The following is a 23,097-nucleotide window of genomic DNA, read 5'->3' as shown; positions in this document are numbered from 1 at the left end:
TACCTCTTCAGATTTTTAAACTTTTAATTAATTCATTCATTTGTGGGAAATGGGCGTCGCTGGCTGGCCACATTTATTGCCCTTCCCTAGTTGCCCTTGGAGGGCAGTTGAGAGTCAACCACATTTCTGTGGCTCTGGAGTCACATGTAGGCCAGACCAGGTAAGGATGGCAGATTTTCTTCCCTAAAGCTCATTCTATCCTATCCCCAAATGGAGAAGTGATGGGAGGTGAGGGTTAGCATTGTGATTCATGACAATATAAGGAGTGCCTTGCTCCATAAGTCTAATGAGCCACCATTATAAAGTCCTGAAACCCAGTTGTGTTCTCATTTCCAGCTGCTGCCATATCTGATGAGCCTAGCCAGGCTGAAACCGTGCCTCTTGATATCCAGGAGACTATCTCACTTAAAGACCGATTGGCCATGTATCAAGCAGCTGTCTCTAAGAAGGAGAGCAGCAGCTCTTCAGTTGTGGTAAGTAGCAACCTTGCAAGTTTCCTTTTATTAAATAGCTGATGATAGTCAGAATTCAATGTTGATGTCATTCACTCTTTGTCTATACTTCCAAAGACTGATATATTCGTTCTTCGATCAATAGATAAGCTTGAGTAAAAGCATGGAGAACTTGAATCCCAGTGACTGTAGAAGTGGAACAAATACTGGGTTTATTTTTCTTAGTCAAAGGGCAGGGTAGAAGAGGAAAAGCTCATTGCCTGCCTTATTTGAGACTTGGAATTAAGACAATACACATCACTTTCTTATTTTACACGCTTTAACGAATAGCTCTGTGTCTGCATTTTCTTTGTCTTTAATTTAGGGGCATTTAATGCAAAGACTTAAGTTTATCAAATTTACCAACAATACCTGGATTTTAACTTTAATCAGTTACATACATACATTTCATTAACCTGACAGAGAAGTTTTTGAAAGATCAAATGGGTGGCACAGTGGTTAGCAGTTCCAGCTTTGGGTGACTTGTCTGTGTGGAGTTTGTACGTTCTCGTCTTGTCTGTGTGGGTTCCCTCCGGTTGCTCTGGTTTCTTCCTACAGTCCAAAGATGTGCAGTTTAGGTGGATTGACCATGCTAAATTGTCCCTTAGTGTCCAAAACTGTTGGGTGGATTAGCCACGGTGGAATAATGGGGATCCGGCGTTAGGAGGTTGGGCTTGGGTAAGATGCTCTTTCAGAGAGTCGGTGCAGAGTTAATGGGCTGAGTGGCCTACTTCTGCACTATAAGGATTCTATGGATTCTGTGGATCCTATATCCTACAAAGCAAAATACTGCAGATGTTGGAAATCTGAAAGAAAAGCAGAAGGTGGTTGAAATGCTCAGTGGGTCTGGAAGCAACCGTGGAAAGAGAACCAGAATTAACATTTCAGATCAATGACCTCTCTAACTCTGTTTCTATCTCCACAGATGCTACCAGACTTGCTGAGTAATTGCAGTATTTCCGGTCTTTTTATGCCTCACCCTAACTTTTATTACTTTCGTTGGACTTGAACAGAGTACCTTCTCAGAGTTAGAAATAATCTTAAAAGGGATTTCACAGGTCATGAGGGATAGCTATTTTCTCTTTGGGTGGGAGGTTTTGTTTATATTGTAAGCTGTACTAAGTCTTTTCAGTAGTGATAACATTGTGCACGCATAATTGTGTAATATTGTACTGGAAGTTTCCACTTGCGGGAGAGACTAGTACCAGGGAACACAATTTGAGAATAAAATGTCCACTGTTTAAGACAGAGATGAAGAGAATTTCTTTGGGGTTGTTATTCTGTAGAATTCCCTTCCTCAGAGAGCAGCGGAGGCTGGGTCATTAAATTTATTCAAGACAGAGTTAGGTCAGATGTTAGGTCAAAAAGTGAAGTGGAGTTGAGACCACAACTGGATCAGCCATGATCTTATTGAATGGCAGAGCAAGCTCGAAGGGCTCAATGGCCTATCTCTGCTCCCAAGTTCCTAATATAAAATGCTCAAATTAAATATGATGCTGGGGTGGCACAATGGCACAATGGTTAGCACTGCTGCCTCATAGTGCTAGGGACCCAGGTTTGATTCCGGTTTGGGTCACTGTTGTGCAGAATCTGCATGTACTCCCCATGTCTGCCTGGGTTTCCTCTGGGTGCTCCGATTTCCTCCCATAGTCAGAAAGACGTGCTGATTAGTTTCATTGGCCATGCAAAATTCTCCCTCAGTGTACCCGACCAGACACTGGAATGTGGCAACTAGGGGATTTTCATAGTAATTTAATTGCAGTGCTAATGTAAGCCTACTTGTGACTCATAAATAAACATTAAATTTGGTATTTTTGAGGTGTTTGAATGCTTGTAGTGGCTGTTTTCTGATCAAATATTTATAACTCAACAATTTTGGTTGATTTATGTGTTTGAAAGCTGCGCTTTTACAAATTATATTGTCATTCATGGGTTCAACATGCATAAAACTATAGGGAGTGCTAGTTATGGGCAGTAATGTAAAATCGGTAATAGTGAACTGGCAACTCTTTTTACACCTTGGGCAATAGATTGGAAGGTGGTAGAGAATGAAGAAAATATATTCTGATATGTGGGATGTTACAAGTTGTGTTTTATAGGGATCAGTACTGGGGCAACAGCTTTTTGTTGCAGATGTTGCCTTGGATAAAGGAAGAGAGAGTTGCATGTCCGTGTTTACAAGTGAAATAATGTTAAGTGGCACATAAATATATGTAGAAGGAAGCAAGAAGTTCCAAAGGGACATGAATTGGTTAAATGAGTGGAGAAGATTATGGGGGAAACAGTTCAACATGGGGAAGTGTAAACTTATCCATTTCACTGGAAACGAAAATTCAGGCAGGAAGTAAAACAGCCTGCGGATTCAGTGCGACCAAGGTGAATTTCACTCCCATTATGTCAGCATCTTACTTCCAACTGTGTTTATGTTAAACCTGCCAGCTTCCAATTATGTTCACAATCTTTTTATGCTCTTTGAAGTTCTGCTTTAGACAGATAATCTTACCCAAAAGTCTGAGAGTTGTGATCACTTGGCTGTGCTGACCTATGAATATACAAGTGGCTGCAAATCAAAATACAGGGCCATCCTGTAGGCTTTTAAATCCTTTCATTAAACAAACTCAGTTACTAATCTGGCTAGTATGCCACACTCTGAATATCTTTATCTAAGTTATAAAGCTTTAGAAATCCAATATATTGCAATAACGTACTGCTCAATGCTTCGAAAAATTTTAAGCAGTTATTTTTGAAGAGACACATACCAATTTGGGTGCCGTAGTGAGTCAAAACATTGTCCTTCTGCTTCTGATATAAGTCTGACTCTATCGTAAAGTAATTAGATATTCTAGATCTCCATCGATTGTAAGCTCTCTGAGTGAAATGAATTTCGGGGCGATTTTGAGTGGTTTCCTGTAGGCACATGTCTGCAGTGCATGTTACCGATGTTAAAGCTTCAGTGTAACTGTTATTATCCTATACTATATAAACTGGTCCTCTTTGTAGCTTTCTGCAGAAACAATGGGCTGAATTTAATGCTCTCCACCATAGGTAGGCTGGGCAGTAGGGTTGGGGGAACCGTATAATTGGGTGGTAAGGTGTGGGGTTGAGACCCCATCACTCTACCGCTGGTATTCTATAAGTAGTGGGCAGGGATCACGCCTTGTGGACAACACACCAGATAAATCCTGGGAGTATGACTGTGGCTTGATGGAGGGAGTTCCCTCTTACTTAGGCAGCTTGTACTGACCAGCCAGCAGCAAGGGCCACACTATGTGAAGACCCATGCCTGAATATTAAATTGACTCCCCTTGCTGGGGCCGTCACCACGTGCCTTTCATCCAGCATTCCAACAATAATCCTGTCTGGGGCCTGCTGCAGTACCGGGAGTGGCCACTGCTCCAGATGGCACTGCGATGCAGGATAACAGTTGGCCTCTGATTGGTCTCGGCGGTGGAACATCCATCCTGAAGACACTGGGCGGAATTTTCTGGCCCCTCCTGCTGTCGGGGTCTTCCAGTTTCACTGGTTCCAGGTAGGTAAGATGGTGAAGAAGGCATTTTGGGAAAATTCCGGCCACTGATTTCCACTCGCCAACCAGGTAACTGCCTGAATGGTATTAAATCAGGCCAGGTGGGGCCTGGAAAACTGTGGTGGGGTTGCCACCAGATTACCCCCGATTGATTGGCCCAGTGCAGTGAGCATTAATTTCTGCCCAGCTTCTTGCACTCTGATAAACATATATAAAAAAAGCAATCACTCTTCTCAAATATAACAACATTAATTTGTTCTCCCATTCATAACCGTTTTATCACTGCGTTATGAAACAACTGCCTGATGGAAAATGGTTAACATCTATTCTATGCACAAAACGGAAGTCAACTGACTTTTTTGAGGTGTGGTTAAAGTGTAAATTCTCTTTTTGACCGTACTGGTGATCCTTATCGGTGGTCAACTGGCTACCAGTTGCTATGACCTGTCTAATTTCCCAGAAATTTAATTGGAGGTAGAATATAAAGATATCTTATACTTGAAGCCTGATGTGTTTGTTGACAGGGAAACGTGTAGCTTAGAAAGAAATATATCATTCTGAATGATTTGGAGGGAATACATTTCTGTGATGTCAAGATTTTCTAACTTGCTTTGCATGGGTGTGACTATGGCTAGATTGAATTCATAGTCACTTTTTCCAACAAATTGTTAAGACCTGCATAGTCCTGTTTCTTGACGGGTGGAATGCAGTGCACTAAACTTAGCTGACTGGAAGGGTTATTTATTTTGTGTCTTAGGCTGCCAGACATACATTAAGTTTCCTCAGTGTATTTGTCAGTTAGATTGACAAATGTGGGATGTCAGTGGACACGGCGTGGAATATTTACCATATGTTGTGTTAAAGTTAATCCCCTGAACTAAAGCATCTAGGCATTTCTTCAGTGTGATTGGCTGCCTTCGTATCCAGTTACCCTTCTACTCCCTGCTTGCTGTTATTCATTAACTTAGTGAATATGGAGGGAACTGAGGACTCTCTGTAACACAAGGTAACTAAGAGAAATTAATTTTGTACCAGAGTAATACAGATGAGTTACTTAGACTGATAAATTCTGGAACTATGGCAGTTTTTGCTTATTCACCAAGATCAATGAAGGATTCAGTTAGCTATATTGTGACACCTGAAATACATTTGCCTGCATTTTCACTCTCAACAGTATACATGACCTTGCTAGAGTCTGCGCAGAAGTAGACTTCTGAAAATATGTCATTTTAAGACGATCTGTTCTCCTATAATTATGAACATGTTCATGTAATTATCAATGGCTGCCTTTTGGCAATTCTTTGCAAACGGTGAAATGTATCAAGTACTTGAGGAATTATAAAATGTTTTATGTGTCATTTTAGCTAAGTACGAGTGGCGTTTAGTTGAAGCTAAAACATTAGCTGGTAACATTAATCTAACTTTTACTCAGCCTAAATGGAAAGGTTTGCAGTGATGCTGTAAGTCAAGATGGCATTGTGTACCTTATACCCTGCTGGGCCTGACTCAATGTTCAGTACTGCAACAGGATGCCATAAATGACTTTTTAAAAGTTTTTTTTAATGTCCATTCATGGGACATGGGTGTCACTGGCTAGGCCAACATTTATTGCCCAATCCGAGTTGCCCTTGAGAAGATGGTGGTGAACTGAGTGGCTTGCTAGACCATTTGAGGGCAGCTGAGAGCCAACCACATTGCTGTGGCTCTGGAGTCACATGTAGGCCAGACCAGGTCATAGAGTCATAGAGGTTTACAGCATGGAAAAAGGTCCTTCGGCCCAACTTGTCCATGCTGCCATTTGTTTTAAAACCCCTAAACTAATCCCAATTGCCCACATTTGGCCCATATCCCTCTATACCCATCGTACCCATGTAACTATCTAAATGCTTTTTAAAAGATAAAATTGTACCCGCCTCAACTACTACCTCTGGCAGCTTGTTCCAGACACTCACCACCCTCTGTGTGAAAAAATTGCCCCTCTGGACACCTTTGTATCTCTCCCCTCTCACCTTAAACCTATGCCCTCTAGTTTTAGACTCCCCTGCCTTTGGGAAAAGATATTGACTATCTACCTTGTCTATGCCCCTCATTATTTTATAGACCTCTATAAGGTCACCCCTCAGACTCCTACGCTCCAAAGAAAAAAGTCCCAGTCTATTCAGCCTCTCCTTATAACTCAATCCATCAAGTCCCGGTAGCATCCTAGTAAATCTTTTCTGCCCTCTTTCTAGTTTAGTAATATCCTTTCTGTAATAGGGTGACCAGAATTGCACACAGTATTCCAAGTGTGGCCTTGGTAAGGACGGCGGATTTCCTTCCCTAAAAGACGCTAGTGAACCAGATGGGTTTTTTCAACAATGGTTTATGGTGATCATTAGGTTCTTAATTCCAGATTTTTTTTTACTGAATTCAAATTCCACCTTCTGCCATGGCAGGATTCGAACTCGGGTCCCCAGAACATTAGCTGGGTTTTTGGATTAATAGTCTAGCGATAATGCCACTAGGCCATCGCATCAAGGTGAGTGATGTTAATGCTGAAGAACAGGATATTTTCCTGTTTTTTTAAAATCAGCATCGCCATCAGATTTTCCAAGGCCGAGAAAAGGAACAGCTCAATACAGCATAAAACGTTTGTCAAACTGCCTCGAACATTTGCTTTTGACCCCAACTTCAAACAGCTCCCGCTAATGCACTTTTACTGAACTTGGAAGAAGGCCGTGGAAAGAATATCAGTAAGTGATTAGGAAGACAAATAGAATATTGGCCTTTACTGCAAAGGGAATGGAATATAAAAGTAGCGATGTTTTACTGCAGTACTCCGAAAGCTTATGGTATTTGCTACCAAATAAACCTGTTGGACTTTAACCTGGTGTTGTGAGACTTCTTACCGTACTGCAGTTGGACAGGGCATGGCTGAGACCACATCGAGAGAACTGAGTACAGTTTTGGTCTCCTTATTTGAAAAATACGATATAATTATGTTGGAAGTAGTTCAGAAAGGTTCACACGTTCCTGGGATGAGAGGGGCTTGCCTTATAAAGTAAGGTCGAATAAGTAGGGCCCATACCCATTGAAGTTTAGAAGAATGAGTCGTGATCTTATTGAAACATATAAGATTCTTACAGGATTTGATGGGGAAAGTGTCGGCAGGATGTTTCCACTTGTGGGAGAAACTATGACCAGGGAACTCAGTTTAAGAATAAGAGGTCTACCTTTTAAGATGGAGAATATGTTTCTCTCAATTATTTGGAATTCTCTTCCTCAGAAAGCAGTGGAAGCTAGGTCATTGAATTTATTCACAGCAGAGTTAGGCAGGTTTTTGATAGACAAAGGGAATCAAGGGTGATGAGGGGCAGATGGCAAAGTGGAGTTGAGACCACAACTAGATCAGCCATGATCTTATTGAATGGTGGAGCAGGCTCGAAGGGCTGAATAGCCCATTCCTGCTCCGCCATTCCGGATAAGATGCACAATGTGGTACTGCCGATTTGTGACTCAGAATGGAAAGAATTATGTGAAAAAATAATACTGAAAGCAACTTCCTTCATCAGTACAATTTGATACATTAACTGTACATTAACTGTATTAGGAAGTAGGAAAGTACTCAAACGGGGAATTAGAAGAGCAAAAAGGGGTCACGAAATGTTCTTGGCAGACAGGATTAAGGAGAATTCCAAGGCATTTTATTCATACGTTAGGAACAAAAGGGTTGTTAGGGAAAAAATCGGACCTCTCAGGGACAAAAGTGGGGACTTATGCTTGGAGCCCAAAGAAGTAGGGGAGATCCTAAATGAATACTTTGCGTCGGTATTCACAAAGGAGAGGGATGTGTTGACTGGGAGTGTCTCTGAGGGGAGTGTTGAACCGTTGGAGAAAATCTCCATTACAAAGGAGGAAGTGTTAGGTTTGTTAGAGAATATAAAGACTGACAAATCCCCAGGGCCTGATGGAATCTATCCAAGGCTGCTCAGGGAGACGAGAGGTGAAATCGTTGGGCCTCTGACGCAAATCTTTGTCTCGTCACTGGACACAGGTGAGGTCCCAGAGGATTGGAGGATAGCCAATGTGGTCCCGTTATTTAAGAAGGGTAGGAAGGATAACCCGGGTAATTATAGGCCGGTGAGCTTGACGTCCGTGGTGGGGAAGTTGTTGGAGAAGATTCTTAGAGATAGGATGTATGCGCATTTAGAAAGGAATAAACTCATTAACGATAGTCAGCATGGTTTTGTGAGAGGGAGGTCATGCCTCACTAACCTGGTGGTGTTTTTTGAAGAAGTGACCAAAATGGTTGACGAAGGAAGGGCCGTGGATGTTGTCTATATGGACTTTAGTAAAGCGTTTGACAAAGTCCCTCATGGTAGGCTAGTGAAAAAGGTTGGATCCCATGGGATAAAGGGGGAGGTGGCTAGATGGGTGGAGAACTGGCTTGGTCATAGAAGACAGAGGGTGGTAGTGGAAGGGTCTTTTTCCGGCTGGAGGCCTGTGACTAGTGGTGTACCGCAGGGCTCTGTATTGGGACCTCTGCTGTTTGTGATTTATATAAATGATCTGGAAGAAGGAGTAACTGGGGTGATCAGTAAGTTTGCGGACGACACAAAACTGGCAGGACTTGCAGATAGTGAGGAACATTGTCAGAGGCTACAGAAGGATATAGATAGGCTGGAAATTTGGGCAAGGAAATGGCAGATGGAGTTCAATCCTGATAAATGCGAAGTGATGCATTTTGGTGGGAATAATGTAGGGAGGAGCTACACGATAAATGGAAGAACCATAAAGGGTGTAGAGACGCAGAGGGACCTGGGTGTGCAAGTCCACAGATCTTTGAAGGTGACGTCACAGGTGGAGAAGGTGGTGAAGAAGGCATATGGCATGCTTGCCTTTATAGGACGGGGCATAGAGTATAAGAGTTGGGGGTCTGATGTTGCAGATGTATAGAACGTTGGTTCGGCCGCATTTGGAATACTGCGTCCAGTTCTGGTCGCCACACTACCAGAAGGACGTGGAGGCTTTGGAGAGAGTACAGAGGAGATTTACCAGGATGTTGCCTGGAATGGAGGGGCTTGGTTATGAGGAGAGATTGGGGAAACTGGGGTTGTTCTCCTTGGAAAGACGGAGGATGAGGGGAGACTTAATAGAGGTGTATAAAATTATGAAAGGCATAGATAGGGTGAACGGTGGGAAGCTTTTCCCCGGGTCGGTGGTGACGTTCACGAGGGGTCATAGGTTCAAGGTGAAGGGGGGGAGGTTTAACACAGATATCAGAAGGACATATTTTACACAGAGGGTCGTGGGGGCCTGGAATGTGTTGCCGGGCAAGGTGGTGGAGGCGGACACACTGGGAACGTTTAAGACTTATCTAGACAGCTATATGAACGGAGTGGGAATGGAGGGATACAAAAGAGTGGTCTAGTTTGGACCAGGGAGCGGTGCGGGCTAATTGTTTCTTGTTTCTCGTTTCAAGGCTTCATTCTATGATCATCTTGCTGGTGCCAGTACAGAGCGAGACTGCGGATAGTTGGGAACCTGTCTCGGGGGCAGGGAATTCATATGGTGTTCGTGGAAGTGGAAATGACTAGGGTTGGGAAGCATTTTCCGATTAGGGCCAGTGTGATCTCCTGGACTCGTTTCGATCGCCTCAGGGGGTCGGAGAGGAATTTCCCAGTTTTTGTTTTCCCCATATTGGCCCTGGGGTTTTCACTCTGGGTTTTCGCCTCTCCCTGGAGATCACATGGTCTGGAATGGGGGGGTGGGGGTGAGTTAATAGGTTGTGATGAACAAAGCATCGTAGCTGTGAGGGACAGCTCGGTGGATAGGATATTGGTATGTAGATAGGCTGGAAAATTGGGCGGGGATCCTGGATTCAGGATTCAATCCTGGACCGGGGAGCGGCGCGGGCTTGGAGGGCCGAAGGGCCTGTTCCTGTGCTGTATTGTTCTTTGTTGTTCTTTGTATTGCTTTTTGATATCCACAGACTGGCTATCATTTGATTGCAACATAAAATCATGGCATCCTAAATCAGTAATGCACCCATGGAGAGGTGGAGTGGAGTGGTCGGAGTAGGAGAGTAGAAGAAAGCTTCCAATGTTTTCCAGGGATATCAAATCTTAGAAGTTTAGATTCCTTGGGAAATTTCTTGACACTAATAACTTTATTTCATCAACTTTTATAATTCCTGCAAAGATCAAATAACAGTGATAATATCAGAATCCCTACAGTACAGAAGGAGGCTTTTTGGCCCATCGAGTCTGTACCGACCAGAATCCCACCCAGGCGATATCCCCGCAACCCCACACATTTACCCTGTTAATCCCCCTGACCCAGGGTCAATTTAGCATGGCCAATCTTCCTAACCTGCACATCTTTGGATTGTGGGAGGAAACTGGAGCACCCGGAGGAAACCCACGCAGATTCAGGGAGAAAGTGCAAGCTCCACCTGAGGCCAGAATTGAACCTGGGTCCCCGGTGCTGTGAGGCAGCAGTGCTAACCACTGTGCCACCCTACCGCCCTATATTAAAAGTGCTGATCAATAATCTACAGTCAACAAACCTGTATCACATTTAGCAATTTTGTCAATAAGTTATTGCTGATGAAGCCAAGTGCATGTTTGAAAATTGCATTCAAATTGATTAACCATAATGCAAAATATTTCAGATTACCAGATTCAGAATTTAAAAAAAATCTTTTCCCTCCTTTGTCTGTCTATTCTCTCTTTCCCTTCTCTTCCCTTCCCATATAGTTAGAGAATTGAACTTCTGCGGTACCAAGTTGGAATCTTTTAGTCAGAATTCCAGTTTGGATGAACTAAAATAGGATTTTGTATATGGTTATACAAATTGTGATGTGCAGTCTTATTCGACATTATCTTATAAAAAACACTGGTAAAACAGTCAAATTGCGAGGGTCAATATATTGAGATTCTCAGGATTTAGCAGCATTTTTGTTATCAAAGGGATTTCCAATAGTGTAATTTTTTTTGCCATTATTCTGTCAGGCTGTAGAAGAAGAAGCTCGAACCTTGCCTGGAGGCCTCGCAAGCGTGAAGAAACAGTTTGAATCACATAGCTCTGTTGCTCACTTCCAGCAGCAATCTGTACAGGTAATTCGTTGCACTTATGGAACTTGGGCTTGTCGATGTGGGCTGCATACTTCAACTGACATAACTGCTGTTAGGTTATGTTTTAAAATCGTGGAAGTAATTCGACTTTTATTAAGGTCCTGAAATTATTACCCTTTTGGACCTTTGGTAGTATCACTCTCACCTTTCAGGTTGTGCACTGCAACCCCACACTAGAGACTTGGGAACATAATCAATGTGGTACTTTAGTGCAATACTGAGGAAGTGCAAATTCAACATTTACTGACTCTTATCTTTGTGTGTGTGTTCTGTGTACATGTATGTGTGTGTGAGAGAGAGCATGACTCTCTCAGCATAGATCTCCTACACTATCTAAAGTGTAAGGAAATGTGTTATCTTGAAAATCAAACATTCTTCACTTGGCATCAAAGAACCACTCAAGGAAGGTCCAAAGACCACAAAAATGCAAGGAACATGATCCTGGCGGTTGCATTGGGATTGCATCTGCTGTCTCCCTTTAGCATTGACCCTCCCAATAGAATCATGGAATCATAGAATCTACGGCATGGAGACAGGCCCTTTGGCCCAAACTGGTCCATGCCGACCAAAATGCCCATCTAAGCTAACCCCAATTGCCTGCATTTGGCCCATATCCCTCTAAACCTTTCCTATCTATGTATCTGTCCAAATGCCTTTTGAATGTTGTCAATGTCCCTGCCTCAACCATTTCTGCTGGCAGCTCATTCCACATACGTACCACCCGCTGTGCAAAAAAGTTGCTCCTCAGGTTCCATTAATTCTTTCCCCTCTTAACTTAAACCTATGCCCTCTAGTTCTCGATTCCCCAACCCTGGGAAAAAGACTGAGTGCATTCACCCTATCCATGATCTTGCACACCTCTATGAGATCACCCCTCTGTCTCCTACGCTCCAAGGAAAAAAGCCCTGCCTGTCCAATCTCTCCCTATAACTCAGTCCCTTGAGTCCTGGCAACATCCTTGGAAATCTCTTCTGCACTCTCTCCTGTTTAATAACATCTTTCCAATAGCAAGGCGACCAAAACTAAATTTTCTGATTCCAATCTTGATGCAGGATGAACTCTCGCCGAACTGACTTTTAAAATAAAGCAAACTACTGCAGTTGCTGGGAAGCTGAAACAAAATGTTCTGGAACTTCTCAGAAGCTCTGGCAGCATCTGAGGAGAGAGCTAATGTTTTGAGTTGAATATCACTTTTCTTCAGAACAGCATTCATACCTGGTATTCTTACAGACTCAGGTTTTCAAAGGATCTTTTTAGAACTGACTTCAATTCTGAAAGGTATTTAAGGGACTTCATTCTGCTGCATTTGTGTAGAATTTGCATAAAATATCGTGAGAACAAATAAAGATTGTCCTTGGAGAATTAAACCATTGAAAATCTTGTTTGAATTTTAGAGCAGCGTCATTTATCTGCTTTGAATTTTTTCTAAAATGATTAGATAGACCAAGTTTCTGTGAATGTGTACGAGCGATTGTTATCTGATTCTTTACAGTTTAAAGTGGTTTCACCAATGTTGATAAGCTCATGATATACAACACAAATAGGGAAGTTTTAGTTTCTGCACAGCCCGGTCATAATTTCCTGCCTATTGCTTCACCATGATTTTTTAGCGTAAACCAATGGAACACTATCATAGTTACACCGTGTGACTTCTAAGATTGAGTTTACATTCCTCTCACTGTAAGTTAGTGGGAAATCAGTGATTCATGAATTTGTACCATTTGGGGAAAGAACTGTTTTTTAGCTGTATTGCAAATGCACAGAGGGCATCTGTGGAGAGAAAGCAAACTTTAATGAAATGACGCCCTTATACAAGTGGAGCTACAAACCCCATTAAAACAGCCAAATCCTGCCCTACCTGCAAATATGATGCACTAATTACATATGTTTTTGTTAATTAATGGGAAATAGGCATTGTTGAGAAGGCCACTCCTTTTGTTCTTGAGAAGGTGGTGGTGAGGAGCCTTCTTCAACCTGCAGTCCTTGTGTAAATCCACCCACAGTGTTGTCAGAGAGGGAGTTCCAGTACTTAGACCCAGTGATACATTTCCAAGTTAGGATAGTGTATAATTTGGAGGGCATTCCCAGTTGCCTGCTACCCTTGCCCTTCCAGCGGTAGAGGTCACAGGGTTTGAAAGTTGCTGTCGAAGGGCGCCTTGCTGAGTTGCTACAGTGCATCTTGTGGATGGTATGCAATTCTGCCGCTATGTCCTCGTGGTGGAAGAAGTGAATGTTTGAGGTGGTGAATGAGTTGCCAATCAAGCGGGCTGTTTAGTCCCGCTTGGTGTCAAGCTTCTTGAGTGTTGTTGGAACTGCACTCATCCAGGCACGTGGAGAGTATTCCATCACACTCCTGACTTGTGCCTTGTAGATGGTGGACAGGCTTTGGTGAGTCAGCAGGTGAGTTACTCTCTGTAGGATTTCCACCCTTTGACATGCTCTTCTAGCCTCTGTATTGACATAGAATCATAGAATCCCTACAGTACAGAAGGAGACCATTCGGCCTATTGAGTCTGTACCGACCACAATCTCACCCAGGCCCTATTCCCGTAACCCCACACATTTACCCTAGCTAATCCCCCTGACAGTAGGGTCAAATTAGCAAGCTCAATCAACCTAACCCGCACATCTTTGGACTGTGGGAGGAAGCCGGAGCACCTGGAGGAAACCCATGCAGACACGGGGAGAAAGTGCAAACTCCACACAGACAGTGACCCGAGGAATTGAACCTGGGTTCCTGGCGTAGTGAGCCAGCAGTGCTAACCACTGTGCCACCCAATCATGGTTGGCTCTGATATGTTTCTGATCAATGGTAATTAATCTCCAGGATGTTGATGGTTGTGTCATTGAATATTAAAATGAGAGCATTAATTCTTTGAAAGATGCCCTATTACCTGGCACTTATGTGGCACGAATGTTACTTGTCACTTAACAGCCCGAGCCTGCAGGTCTAGCTCTTGCTGCATGCTGGCAGGGATTGCTTCAGTACCTGAGGGGCTATGAATAGGACTGAACATTGTGCAAACATCAGTAAAATCCCCATTTCTGAACTTAAGTTAATATCAACCATGGAAATTCTGGAGTCCTGGAAAGATATGGGAATTTGTTCCCGGCAAAGATAAAAATCCCACTGCAGCCGACTCAAGAGTTCTGCTGGAACCTGAAGCAAAATTCCTCCAGATTTGAGAGCAGCAAAATAAACCACAATGCACTGAGAAACAAAAAGGAAGCCAAAATGGGGAAAAATGACACCAAGCTCCTGTTCTGAAGAAGAGCTCAGCAGCTAGCCTCCTGGATCAGTCAGAGTTTCGCATCAATCAGCTTCCTCATTTTCAAATGTATTTGGATCATCCTTCGCTGACTCCTGACATTATCTGTGTTCTTGGTTTTGATGCACCATTGATTCACGCAAAGACTAGATGTTGCGAAACAACAGGCTTTTATTAACAAGAACAGAAGCGCTCCCAAACCGATGGCTAACCCGAACTGAGGCAAAAGGGGCAGAGAGCAGCCACCTTTATACCCCAAGGAGGGCGGAGCCCCGGATTGAGGCAGCAGAGGCATGCCCAGGCATATCCCATATACAGACAGTATTACAGTGGTTCACCACAGGTTTACTCCTGTTTCTTATGTACTGCCTGTTAGTCCAGTTGTTGTCACCTCCAAGCTAGACCTTCATTCCTTTCTTGCCTTACAATATGTTTTCATTTCAGTTTTGCTTCCTTTCCCCCTTTTAATTTGGCCTGATTTTGACTAACTTTCTCCTCACATCATCCCTTACAAATGTTTCTTACCATACCCAGATCTGGAGCCATGATTGCTGCATTGAAAGTTGCAGGGGAGAGACAAAAATCAATTGTTAGTGATGTACAGGCTGTGTGGAGAATGTGAGAGTAAGATCACATAGGGGCGGGCCCATGTAACTGGGGACAACAAAAAGCAGAGGTGGAGTAGGACTGTATGGACTGGATAACCTTCCTTTAAACTGTCAGTACAATGAGTTGTAGGGAGGGACTGGGATACCTCCCCACATCACTTACATGTCTGCCTTTGACAAGGTGCAGGCCTGAGCCTGTCCACCCTTTTCGGGGAAGTGGCTGAGAGAGTTGGGAAGTTGGCATCAGGGTTACCCTTCCATTCCCCATCCTCCTTATCCTCTCAATTTGAAAACCCACCTTTTAAGTGATACGGCTACTAACAAGGTCTCTGTCATGTTTTGTTTCGGTAAGAAGTCTCACAACACCAGGTTAAAGTCCAACAGGTTTATTTGGTAGCAAATGCCATAAGCTTTCCACATCATGTTTTGTTTCACCATGGGATCTTTATCATATAGAAAGAAACCACAATGCCTGACTCAGACAGATTATCATAAAAATCAGCTCAAAGGCAAGATACTGTTTGTGGGCAATCATCTCTAAGATTACTAAAAATATAATTTCACTAATGACTGGACTAAAAAGAGGGATAAAGACTAGGTGCTCATAAGGGCAAGAACTGAGAGTAGCATTTTGGACATAGCATCAGAAGTGAGAGGCCAACGAGATGGAATTATTGTACTTGGAGGAATGAAAGGCAAATAAAAGGTGATGAAGAATGTGTCTGATTGACATACTTATTTGAATCAGATGAACCATAGGTATGTGACTGTCAGGTATGTGACTGTCAGTACCGGTGCAGCATTGGTGTGAGGTTTTCTAACTTGAAACATGGCAGTGTTGCTCTTGCAGACAGCTGGCATGGACATGATTGGCCAAATGGCCTCTCTCTGTGCATTTTGTAATTCTAAACTGCAAAGTGCTTATGTAAATCTGTCAACCTGTAATTCTGTAAGGCTTCAGTATTGGGGCAACCAGTTCTTGAATTGGAGAAAATCTCCTATGTTTCAGCCAACTCTACTTCTCACCTTCTCAAATTGATGTAGGCTTTTGTGCAAGTATTATTTCAAAATGCAGACTAAATTAAGTATGCATGTCTCGGTCCAAATATCACAACAATAACCTTATGCCCAGTTTTATTTTGATGTCTGGAAGTTTGAAAACAAATCATAAACTTTTTTAAAAATCCACGTTCAATTGCTTTTCTCAATTTGCCAAAAATCATACTTCTGCTCCACTTTTCCTGGAGCTATCAGGCAGAATAGTTGTGCACTGATATTCCAATGCAGTGCATACAAGATAAGTGGAAGCTGATTCATGTTCACTGTTTTAATTCATGTTGATCTAACAATCCTTTAAGAAAGAAATCCAACTGAAGGTCACACTGTTGCTTCACTGGGAGGGAATAATAACCTAAGTGCCAACCCAGACTGATCTTGTACTCCATCTAGTGGTTTAGTCAGAATACAGTAAGAAGTTTAACAACACCAGGTTAAAGTCCAACAGGTTTATTTGGTAGCCTACCAAATAAACCTGTTGGACTTTAACCTGGTGTTGTTAAACTTCTTACTGTGTTTACCCCAGTCCAACGCCGGCATCTCCACATCATGACTACCATTAGTCAGAATAGCCAGGAACTGGTTGCATAGCCAGTGATACTTAACCTAAGGGTGGAGTAGGGAATTCAGAGCGTGCAAATTTCCTTTGAAACCTGTGTGTAAATGGGTGCATTTTAAGTGCCACCTGTTTCCCTACTGTTTAGAGAACCTGGAAAGACAAGTTGTGAAAGGAGACTCATCCGCTCCTTTGGCATTTTTGCATCAATATTGCGTCGCTCCAGAGCTTCATGATGAAATACTGAGCACATAGAAAATAGTTCAAGAATGGTTCTAGAGATGAGGGATTTCAGTTATGATGAGAAGGTGTGGTGGTTCACCTTTGAGAAGAAAAGGTTGAGGGGGGATTTGATAGAGGTACTCAAAACCATGCGGGTGGGGGGACAGCATAGATAGAAACCCTTTCCATTGGTGGAAGGGTTAAATCATAGAATCCTACAGTGCAGAAGGAGGCCATTGGGCCCATCGAGTCTGCACCGACCACAATCCCACCCAGGCCCTATCCCCATAACACCATACATTTACCCTAGCTAGTCCCCCTGATACTAAGGGCCAAATTAGCATGGCCCATCCACCTAACCCACACATCTTTGGACCATGGGAGGAAACTGGAGCACCTGGAGGAAACCCATGCAGACACGAGGAGAATGTGCGAACACACAGACAGTGACCCAAGCCGGGAATCGAACCCAAGTCCCTGGCGCTGTGAGGCAGCAGTGCTAACTACTGTGCCATGCCGCCCAAAGTTGAATAAAGTACACCAATTGACGGTGGCTGGCAAAAGAAGCAAGGGCAATTTAATTTTTTAAATGCAATGAGTTGTTAGGATGTGGAATGCATTTCCTGCGCGTATGTTGGAGGGAGATGCGATTGGGTCTTCCAAATGCTGATACTTAAATACCCAATGAGCAACATTTGCAGGGCTAAAGGGAAAGGGTTCGGAGTAGAATTGGCTGATTTGCTCTTGCAGAGAGCTGGCATGGACATGATGGCCAAATGGCTTCTTTCTGTGCGTTTTGTGATTCTAAACTCCACGTGCTTATATAAATCTGCCAACCTGTAATTCTGTAAGGCCTCAGTATTTTTTTTTGTTTATATCCAATTCAATCCAATAAAAGCCAAATTCAAAGTCTCACCAAGTGAGACATTCCAGATCCAAGCTGACAAGACAGGTACACCACTTCCTGTCTTGGGCTTGATCTACATGATCCAAGCTGATTGGAGCAGGCATTGCACCTCCTCCAAGGCTTGATCTCATTTGCCTCTTAGCCAAAAGGCCTAGATGCCGCTTTAGAAAATTGCTTCAAATGAAGCCTCAATGCAACCTCATGACCTTAACCAAGTGCAGGACAACAAAACCACACGTGATCTTAGCCAAAAGGCCTCCTATAAGGCCTCAGTCTTGTGGCAACCAGCTCTTGAATTGGAGAAAATCTCCTGTGTTTCAACCAACTCGAATTCTCTCTTTCCCAAATTGATGTCGGCTTTTGTGTAAGTATTATTTTAAAATGCAGACTAAATTAAGTATGCATGTCTTGGTCCAAATATCACCGATCTCCTATTGCCCTATTATTTGAAGACTGCTGCTTTGCACTCTCATTATGAAACCCCAAAGGAGGACAATTATTAAATATTGAGTCTAAGTGCTTCCTTGGGATCTATTTAAATAACTGCAGATGGTGGATCTGGGCTTAAGCAAAGTAGCCTTTGTTCCCCAAGATGATCGAATTAAAGGTTCTTTGAAAGCCCAAGGATAATTTGCATGCTGTTTGTATTTCAACTGCCCAGATGAAATTGCGATTTCTATTATTTTCAGAAACCTACTATTTGAAATGATAATATATGTAAATTGGCACACTGTGGAAGACAGTAGGCTAATGTACTTTCTCAGATTGTCGAACTATTAAAAAATAAATGTTTGGAGGAAGACAGTAATTCTTGCATCAGTGCTTCCCAAACTATCTCCTGACACAACCTTATTTTAACACTTGAAAATTAAGAAGACCCCAGAGATCAACAGAAGCAAAACAGCAATAAAGCAGCCGAGTAACATTCAGTGTATAATCATTAAAATTTGTGTATTATAGATCAACATATAAATACATCATATGAATATGAAAATCTGCATTTTTAAAGTACCTTGCAGAAAAAATATTATAATATATACCAATGTAGTTTTCAGCCAAGCTCTCCGTATTTCCTGGTGACAGAAGGCTCGGCGAAGACTCAGTTGCAGTAAGAGGAAAGGGCAGTGGAAGAAGTGTAGGCTTACACTCTCCGCAGCTTCTCAGTGAGATAAGATTGTGGTATGAGTGGGAAATGGGATGTGAGATGAGGATTAAGTGTGAACATACCATCTTCTTGGACTCTTTGATCCCCGTTGCTGAACATGGCTGTTCCAATGATGGCAGGCACCGTCTTCTCCCCTGAGCTGAGGACTCAGTCATGTCTATCCCCTGCTGATGCCTCCAATTGCCTGTCACCTTGTCCTGAAGAGAGAGAGGGCAATGTGTCAGTGAGTGAGATGCAATGGCCGGAACTCTACCACGTTGCCAGCCCAGAATCGGAGCGGGCAAGGGTCTGACAACGAAACTCTCCATTGACCTCAAGCGGGAATTTCCGGTCTCGTCCGAGCAAAGCCATAAAATCCCGCCCATGTTGTTTGATTACTGTTTGGCTCTCTTGGTTGAATAGCTGGCAATGTATGCAAGGTGTGGGTTGTGAGTGTGAGTCTTTCAATAGCATTTCTGTGTAAGAAAGGGAATAGAAATGACCCTGGTAATTATAGACCGGTTAGTCTTACTTCGGTGGTTGGTAAATTGATGGAAAAGGTCCTCAGGGATGGGATTTACGACCATTTAGAAAGATGTGGATTAATCCGGGATAGTCAGCACGGATTCGTGAAGGGCAAGTCGTGCCTCACAAATTTGATAGAATATTTTGAGGAGGTAACTAAGTGCGTTGATGAAGGTAGGGCAGTTGATGTCATACACATGGATTTTAGTAAGGCGTTTGATAAGGTCCCCCATGGTCGGCTTATGATGAAAGTGAGGAGGTGTGGAATAGAGGGAAAGTTGGCCAATTGGATAGGTAACTGGCTGTCTGATCGAAGACAGAGGGTGGTGGTGGATGGAAAATTTTCGGATTGGAGGCAGGTTGCTAGTGGAGTGCCACAGGGATCAGTGCTTGGTCCTCTGCTCTTTGTGATTTTTATTAATGACTTAGAGGAGGGGGCTGAAGGGTGGATCAGTAAATTTGCTGATGACACCAAGATTGGTGGAGTAGTGGATGAGGTGGAGGGCTGTTGTAGGCTGCAAAGAGACATAGATAGGATGCAAAGCTGGGCTGAAAAATGGCAAATGGAGTTTAACCCTGATAAATGTGAGGTGATTCATTTTGGTAGGACTAATTTAAATGTGGATTACAGGGTCAAAGGTAGGGTTCTGAAGACTGTGGAGGAACAGAGAGATCTTGGGGTCCATATCCACAGATCTCTAAAGGTTGCCACTCAAGTGGATAGAGCTGTGAAGAAGGCCTATAGTGTGTTAGCTTTTATTAACAGGGGGTTGGAGTTTAAGAGCCGTGGGGTTATGCTGCAACTGTACAGGACCTTGGTGAGACCACATTTGGAATATTGTGTGCAGTTCTGGTCACCTCACTATAAGAAGGATGTGGAAGCGCTGGAAAGAGTGCAGAGGAGATTTACCAGGATGCTGCCTGGTTTGGAGGGTAGGTCTTATGAGGAAAGGTTGAGGGAGCTAGGGCTGTTCTCTCTGGAGCGGAGGAGGCTGAGGGGAGACTTAATAGAGGTTTATAAAATGATGAAGGGGATAGATAGAGTGAATGTTCAAAGACTATTTCCTCGGGTGGATGGAGCTATTACAAGGGGGCATAACTATAGGGTTCGTGGTGGGAGATATAGGAAGGATATCAGAGGTAGGTTCTTTACGCAGAGAGTGGTTGGGGTGTGGAATGGACTGCCTGCAGTGATAGTGGAGTCAGACACTTTAGGAACATTTAGGCGGTTATTGGATAGGCACATGGAGCACACCAGGATGATAGGGAGTGGGATAGCTTGATCTTGGTTTCAGATAAAGCTCGGCACAACATCGTGGGCTGAAGGGCCTGTTCTGTGCTGTACTGTTCTATCTATCTATTAAGTATTTTAAGGTGGGGTGACTCAGGAATGCTAGGTTTGAGTCATGATTAGCAGAGATGGATGGTAGATAGGAAATGGGGATGTGAAGCATTGAGCATTGTGGTATAGTTGTGGAATGTGTAATTTGAACAGGCATTACTGACTTTCATCGCTTGTGTGAGGCCATTGAACTTCTTTTGGCACTGCATCCAGGATTCTCAGGGCTACACTGCTGGCATTGACCTGCATGGCTCCATTGCCTTCTCAGAGTTTGTCTTAGAGGTCCTCCTGGTTCCCAGTGCATGGAAGACTTACCTCATTCTCGTACCCTCCTGCACCAAGGCATCCAGTGTGTTGGAGATCCTTTTGAACCCAAGCTCTGCCATGTTGTGCCATTCCTGTGCCTTTCCAAGATCAAGGACACTTGTGTGTGAACTCCAGCACCTGCTCCAGCCAAAACTCACCTGCTGTTTAAGAAGTGCAGGTTTGCTTTAAGTAGTGCAGGCTAGCTGGATTTTGTGGTAACTTCTCAAGATTTTTGCACCCCTTAATTAGGCATATATGCCTAGTTTGGTTGCACGCTGCACTCAACTAAATGAGACGGCAGTGTTGGAACTGACAGATTAATTGTGTATCGTGACCCCTGTGCCTGTTTTTGGGTTTTATCCAATTTACTCACCAAATCGGGCTGAGTACTGATTGAATTGTGCTAAATCTACATTTAAATTTGTTTGCATTCATTCTGGGGCTTTGATGAGGCTTGTACCGGAAATAGTCACCTCCCCTCACTTACAAAGCATGGTGTATAATTGCAGGTCATATTAGATCTTCTCTCTCAGTTCAGTGTCCCCCTGAGAGAATTCACCTATTTTCCTAATGCAAATGTTACAATTCCATAGAGACTAACCTTCGGCAAGATATTTGAATTCCCAGTGAGCAATTGAAAGGGTCACACAAGATTTCAAGTGTAAGACCTGTAGCAAACTGTAGCAAAGAAACTAAAAACAACAGTGACTAAACACTATTGAGAGGGCAACTAATACTCAAAACTAACTAATGTCTCCTTTTAATTTGTTTTAACTTTTTTTTATTACAACTGAACCCCCCTCCTCCATCCACAATTCGACTTTATTTCCCATTCTCCACAGAATGCAGTTTTAATAGGAACCAGTCCAATATCACTGCTAGCTTTCAATTGGTTCACTTGTCCCCATTTCGCCAAGTTGTAACTTTGAGTGATTGTTGAAAGGCATCCCACTTTTCAGAGATATTCCAAACTGACTACCTGCCTATTTTTCTTCCCCTGCAATGCCCCATAATGCCAAGGCAAACCTTCCAGATTCCATCGGTTGCCATGGGATGCATCTCTATGTTCTCCAAGCGTTCTCCAAGGCGGCCTTTACGACACACGACAGCGCAGAGTCGCTGAGCAGAAACTGATAGCCAAGTTCCGCACACGAGAACGGCCTAAACCGGGATGTTGGATTTATGTCACATTATCAGTAACCCCCACAGCTTGTTGGATTTATGTCACATTATCAGTAACCCCCACAGCTTACCTCCTGGACTTGCAGAATTCCACAAGCTGTTCTGTCTGGAGACAATACACATCTCTTTAACCTGTGTTGAATGCTCCCTCCACCCACATTGTCTGTACATTTAAGACCTGGCTGGCTGTAGAGATTTGCATTCTAATCAGTATTCTGTAATTTGATTTCTGTGTCTGTGTACTGTTTGAGAACGGATATCCACTCCATCTGACGAAGGAGCTCTGCTCCGAAAGCTTATGGTATTTGCTACCAAATAAACCTGTTGGACTTTAACCTGGTGTTGTGAGACTTCTTACTGTGCTTACCCCAGTCCAACGCCGGCATCTCCACATCATGCATCTCTATGGCCAGAGATTGTCTTTCCCCCTGTGTTACTGCATGGTAGCTCACAGAAACTTACAGCCTTACTCTCTCTGCTGACTGCACCAACTGCAGCCTTTATTTCTCTCACTGAGACCTCACTCTCCCTCTCTTTTTCTGTCCAAAAATTCGAAGACTGAAAGTCTATCTACAATTAGCATGGCTGCTCCTGCCTTTGTTTCAAGTGCGAACATTTTATACTTTGCTCTCAGTAATTCTCACTCTGTGCCTCTCTGTCCCTATAGAAACCAAGCCTGTTGCCGAGCAGAACTAATAACAGATCACGTGACTCTCTTCATTTGTCTATTTTTCCTGAAATTAAGCAGACACTTTTAAAACATAGCAATCTTATAAACTTCACATTCATAACACAAAGGAATGTTGAATAAGCTCAGTAATCCCTGCTGTCATAGAAATGCAAAGGTT

General features: G+C 43.2%; 1 protein-coding gene across 3 annotated transcripts in view; it reads left to right on the top strand.

The window, feature by feature from the left end:
* Nucleotides 1–23,097, top strand: part of xirp2b (xin actin binding repeat containing 2b) — a 201,238-nt gene that overhangs the window by 144,243 nt on the left and 33,898 nt on the right. For 2 of the 3 annotated variants that reach the window (XM_078228210.1, XM_078228211.1), the window contains 2 exons: nucleotides 337–473; nucleotides 11,010–11,114. In XM_078228210.1, coding sequence (XP_078084336.1) covers nucleotides 337–473; nucleotides 11,010–11,114 — 242 coding nt within the window. The remainder of the gene's footprint in view (nucleotides 1–336; nucleotides 474–11,009; nucleotides 11,115–23,097) is intronic. The other variant, XM_078228212.1, reaches the window with a different exon arrangement.

Source organism: Mustelus asterias, chromosome 14 (genome assembly GCF_964213995.1).
Source record: "Mustelus asterias chromosome 14, sMusAst1.hap1.1, whole genome shotgun sequence".
NCBI lineage: Eukaryota > Metazoa > Chordata > Chondrichthyes > Carcharhiniformes > Triakidae > Mustelus > Mustelus asterias.
The sequence above is the reverse complement of the archived record's forward strand: the minus strand, read 5'-3'. Positions and strand labels throughout refer to the sequence as shown.